Source organism: Chenopodium quinoa, unplaced genomic scaffold (genome assembly GCF_001683475.1).
Source record: "Chenopodium quinoa cultivar QQ74 unplaced genomic scaffold, ASM168347v1, whole genome shotgun sequence".
Lineage (NCBI taxonomy): Eukaryota > Viridiplantae > Streptophyta > Magnoliopsida > Caryophyllales > Amaranthaceae > Chenopodium > Chenopodium quinoa.
Genome location: NW_018743813.1, coordinates 2564441 through 2569549, shown reverse-complemented (window position 1 = coordinate 2569549; position 5109 = coordinate 2564441). Strand labels below are relative to the sequence as shown.

The 5109-nt window shown below is 40.3% G+C and overlaps 1 protein-coding gene across 1 annotated transcript; it reads left to right on the top strand.

Annotated features, from left to right (window-relative positions):
• The first annotated feature begins 1815 nt into the window (after positions 1 to 1815).
• Positions 1816 to 3092, top strand: LOC110685453. The gene is made up of 2 exons (XM_021861979.1): positions 1816 to 2258; positions 2510 to 3092. Exons 1-2 carry the CDS (start codon positions 1816 to 1818, stop codon positions 3090 to 3092), a joined length of 1026 nt encoding a protein of 341 aa, XP_021717671.1.
• The last annotated feature ends 2017 nt before the right edge of the window (positions 3093 to 5109 follow it).

The window sequence follows — 5109 nt, the reverse complement described above, 5'->3', positions numbered from 1 at the left end:
ACCCCTAACCTCCTTTAGTACAAAGTCACCTTCTTTTATATTTCTACCCTTTACCTTTTTATTAAAATGACGCGCAATGCGCCTTTGGTAGACTTGTACATGACGCAAAGCTCTTAATCGTTGTTCATTTAGGAATAAAAGCTCTTCATAACTCGCTCTTACTCATTCAGCTTCCGATAGCTTACTTTCGAGTACGATGCGTTGGGATGGTATTTCCAGTTTGACTGGTTGAACTGCGTCCATTCCGAAAACTAAGGAGCATGGAGTTACCCCTATTGATGTTTGTATAGACGTTCTATAACCCCATAATGCAATGTGTAGTTTATTCGGCCAGTCTTTGTAATTTTATGCCATTTTCTTAATGATGACTATTATATTTTTTTTTTGCCGACTCTACCGCTCCATTCATTGGAGGTCTGTATGGGGATGAGTGATGATGTTTTACTTTATAACGAGTTAAGAGGGTCTTGACTTCATCTTTGAAATGAGATACTTGATCACTAATTAGTTCATGTGGAACTCCATATCAACAAAAGATGTTTCGTTCGAGAAACTTTACGACATGTTTAGAAGCAATCCACTTAGTACTATAATCAATGGTAACTAATACGTACTCGTGCCCTCCTGGTCCTGTTGGAGAGACTTTTCCTATTATGTCAATTCCCCAAGTTGAAAAAGGCCAAGGGGAAGTGAGATTATATAGTTCGGATGGTGGAAGGTGTTGTAAATTAGCGAACATTTGGCACTGTGGACATTTTTTAACATATTGTATGCAATCATGTTCCATAGTGGACCAATAGTACCCTTTCCGTGAAATTATTATTGAAAGCATTTTACCATTCATGTGAGGTCCACAAACACCTTTGTGAGTATTTTCCATAAGGCGTGTGGCTTCCGGTTGGCCTTTTTATAGTAAGCTTTGACCATTAGGTCCTTTTTTGCATAATTGACCATTTATTAGACCATATTGGGCCACAAGTGTTCGTAAGGCTCGTTGGTCTTTCGATAAAGTATTTTCGGGATATGTGCTATGAGTAATATATTGGAGGATATGATCATACCAAGGATTGTCTCCTTCAATGTCATTTAATTCCTCTATTGCATTACAATATGCTGATTCTTCTCTTCTATCAACGCATAATGGCCATTTTATGGTCAAGAGACGAGTTTGGTTTTAAATTGGGAAAAGTGTCATTTTATGGTCGAGGAGGGCATTTTCCTCGGCCATAAGGTTTCAAAAAATGGCATTGAGCTTGATCCGGCCAAAGTTTCGGTGATTGAAAAGTTGCCCCCTCCTACTTCCATCACTAGGGTACGAGCTTTTGTTGGGCATGCCGGTTTTACCAGAGGTTTATCAAAGTTTTTTCATCAATTGCCAAACCATTGACCGAATTACTAAAAAAGGAGGTTGTTTTTAGCTTCATTGAGGCTTGCCTGGAGGCATTTTGTAAGCTCAAGAAAGCCCTCATTTCTTTTCCCGTTGTGCAAGCTCCGGATTGGAGCTTGCCTTTTGAGCTAATGTGCGATGCTAGTGACTTTGAAGTAGGTGCAGTTCTTGGTCAAAAGAAACAAGGAAAATCATGTTTTATCTACAATGCAAGTAGGACTCTAGATGAGGCTCAAAAGAATTACACAATAATGGAGAAAGAGATGCTAGTGGTAGTGTTTTCATTCGATAAGTTTCGGTCCTATCTAATATGCTCAAAAGTTATTGTGTACACGAATCACATCGCGGTGCGATATCTCATGACCAAGAAATAAGAAAATCCTCGCTTGATCCGTTGGGTTCTCTATCTCCAAGACTTTCACATGGAAATGAGGGACAAAAAGGGAGCGGAGAACTATGTAGTGGATCATTTGTCTAGGCTACCTTTTGAGAACAAGGAGGATGTACCGATCAATGATGAGATAGGATTCAAAGCTCTCATGGCTTTGGTGTCAACTTCTACCCCTTGGTACGCGGATATAGCCAACTATCTTGCGTACGAAGTCGTTCCCCCGGAGTATTCTTCTCAACAAAAGAAGAAGTTTTTCAAGGAAGTGAGAAGGTACTTTTGGAATGACCCATACCTATTCAAGCAATGTGGAGATGGCCTTTATCGGAAGTGTATTCTAGATCATGAAATTCAAGGAGTTCTTGAGCATTGCCACTCACTACCATGTGGAGGACATGGTGGTGTTTACAAAACAGTGGCAAAAATCTCTCAATCTTTATTGCGGTCGCCGACAATGCATAGAGATACCCACCAATTCGTTGCGTAATGTGATAGATGTCAAAGGTGCGGAGGCATTACCAAGAGGGACAAAATGCCCGAACAAAGTTTTTTAGAAGTTAAACCCTTCGATGTTTGGGGGTTGGATTTTATGGGGCCTTTCGTTTCTTCTTGTGGAAATATATATATATCTTGGTAGCGGTTGATTATGTGACAAAATGGATTGAAGCTATAACCTCACCTACCAATGATCACAAGGTTATGCTTAAGCTTCTAAAGAAGATCATTTTTCCTAGGTTTGCAGTTCCAAGGGTGCTAATTAGTGATGGAGGCTCCCATTTCGCCAATAAGCAATTTGAAGCTCTTCTCAAGAGGTATGGCGTTCATCACAAGGTTGGATTACCTAACCACCCTCAAACTCAAGGACAAGTCGAGGTCTCAAATCGTGAAATCAAAAATCTTCTTGAAAGGATGGTGAACAAATCAAGGAAATATTGGTCTCTCAAACTTGATGACACAGTATGGGCTCTTAGGACGGCGTACAAGACTCTAATCGGCACGACCTCCCATAGGTTGGATTATGGAAAGTCTTGTCACTTGTCGGTTAAGTTAGAATACAAGGCTTGGTGGGCCATCAAAGAGCTAAATATGGATTTATCGGTGGCCGGTGAGAAGAGATTGCTTAAGCTCAATGAACTTGATGAGCTTAGAGATGATGCTTATGAGAGCTCATGGTTATATAAGGAGAAGGCCAAAAAGTGGCATGACCACCATATTCGAAACAAGAACTTTAAGGTTGGAGACAAGGTATTGCTTTTCAACTCAAGGCTTCTTTGTTTTCAGGTAAACTCAAATCAAAATGGTCAGGGCCTTTTGTGATATCAAAGACTACTCCTTATGGCTCCTTTGAGTTAGATGCGGATGGTAACAAGTTTATGGTTAATGGTCATCGTATAAAGCATTACTTTTGCAAGGAAGAAGTTGGTATCATTGAATGTATAATGCTTGATCCTTTGGATCCCAAGCCTCCCACTTGTAGAATTTTCCTCATGGTCAAGCTAGTGACCTCATAAAGAGGCGCTTCTCGGGAGGCAACCCGAGTTTCTAACTCCTTCCTATAATTTTTTTAAATATTCCGATTTCACTTTCTTCTATGAATTTGAATTTGAATTTCATTTTTCCCTTTTTGGATGATAGGTGTTTAGATGATAAAGGAGTAAAGGATTTTCTATATCGAAGATGAGAGGAGAAATAAATTGAATTTTACTCTGCGCGAGCCTGTGCGCGACTTTTGTGCGGGCGCGCAGTGTAAAGTGTGCGGGCGCACAGCCCTGTCAGAACCTGCACACTTTAATTAAAAATTGGAGATTCGAGACAGAAGGTTTGCACGACCTAGTGCGCGACCTCTATGCGGGCGCGGAGGAAAAGGTGTGCGGGCGCGCAAGCACTGTTAGAACTCGTACACTTTAATTCAAAATAGGAGAATCGAGACAGAAGGTTTGTGCGACCTAATGCGCGACCTCTGTGCAGGTGCGCAGGGAAAGGTGTGCGGGCGCGCAAGCATTGTAAGAACCCGCACACTTTTATTCAAAATTGGAGAATTGAGGCAGTGAGTCTACGCGACCTAGTGCGCGACCCCTGTGCGAGCGTGCAGCTTTCAGTGCGGGCGCGCAGAGCTGGGAAAATCGGGTTTTAACCCCTTCATCCCCATTTTTTCCTCATATTTTCGCAACTCTTTTTTCATGCTCTCTTCTATCTCCTCACAAACTCAAACCTTAACCTTCCAATTTCACCCATTTATCACAAATTCCATTGATTTTCCTTCAATTCCATCAAAAAATTTCACTTCACTCAAAAATTTACCCACTTTTTCTCTCCAAAATACCCAAAATCCTCCATTTTCATGGTGTGCAAGCATAGTTGAAGGTGGTGTTCTTGGGGGTTCTTAGTAGTGTTCAAGCTTCTACTAAGTGGTATAACTCTAAATTTTGCTATTTTATTACTTAGTTTCACTTGTTTATGCAAAATTTTTAGCTATTAAGCATGGATTAGCTTGAGTGAGTTTCATGTGATTTTGATTTTCTTTGTTAAGGATTTGTTGGTTATTAGTGTAATATTTAGTGATTTTGGGACATTGTTGTTAACATTAATGATTTGGAAGCTATTTTCATGAAACTAAGTTGAGCAATTTTGTGTTAGTATTGATGATAATGCATCTATTGTCATGAGAATTGCTTATTATCATAATGTATTGTGATTGAGTGCTTTGTTGTTGATTCTAGTTGTTTTTGGAGCTATATTTGTGTGTTAGTTGTTGGTACTAACCTTTTTGCAGATTGTTAAGGCTTGGGTTGTTGTTGTCTTGTTTCAATTATTTATTAGTTCGAAGGGAGTTCTCTTTTGGTTTGGTTGTTTGTATTTCTTGAGACCACAATGAGCAAAAGGAAGAGTAGAAAGGAGCCCATGTTAAGGGTTGAAGAACCAAGTACTCAAGCTCAAGGACCAAATTTTCCCCCTCGATTGAGATTCTTGAACAAGGTCCATGCTACTTTCTTTAATGACTTTCAAGGACAAAAGCTAAATCCCTCGAGACACTATGATCAACGCTCCATGAGAGCTTTGGGGATTGACGATGACATAAGGTCGCTCCTTGACAACTTAGGGATGTGTGAGTTCATCAAGCATCAATTTCGAACATATAAAGAGCCCACCTTTGAATTCTTGGCCTCATTTGAAAAGGAGCCTTATGGGAACAACGACTTCCAAATTTCCTTCTAACTGTTCAACAACAAGCACACTATGACTCTTAGTGATCTCAACACATTATTGGATTGGAAACCCGAGGCGGACCTCCTTGCCCCTTCATTGAGCATATTCCCAGAGTACGATGCATTTC

What these genes read in the sequence shown, in the direction of transcription:
- LOC110685453 (XM_021861979.1), top strand. Translation starts at nt 1,816, where the DNA reads ATGAGGGACAAAAAGGGAGCGGAGAACTATGTAGTGGATCATTTGTCT. An exon ending in GATACCCACCAATTCGTTGC is followed by an intron (nt 2,259 to 2,509) that starts GTAATGTGATAG and finishes CATTTTTCCTAG; the next exon opens with GTTTGCAGTTCCAAGGGTGC.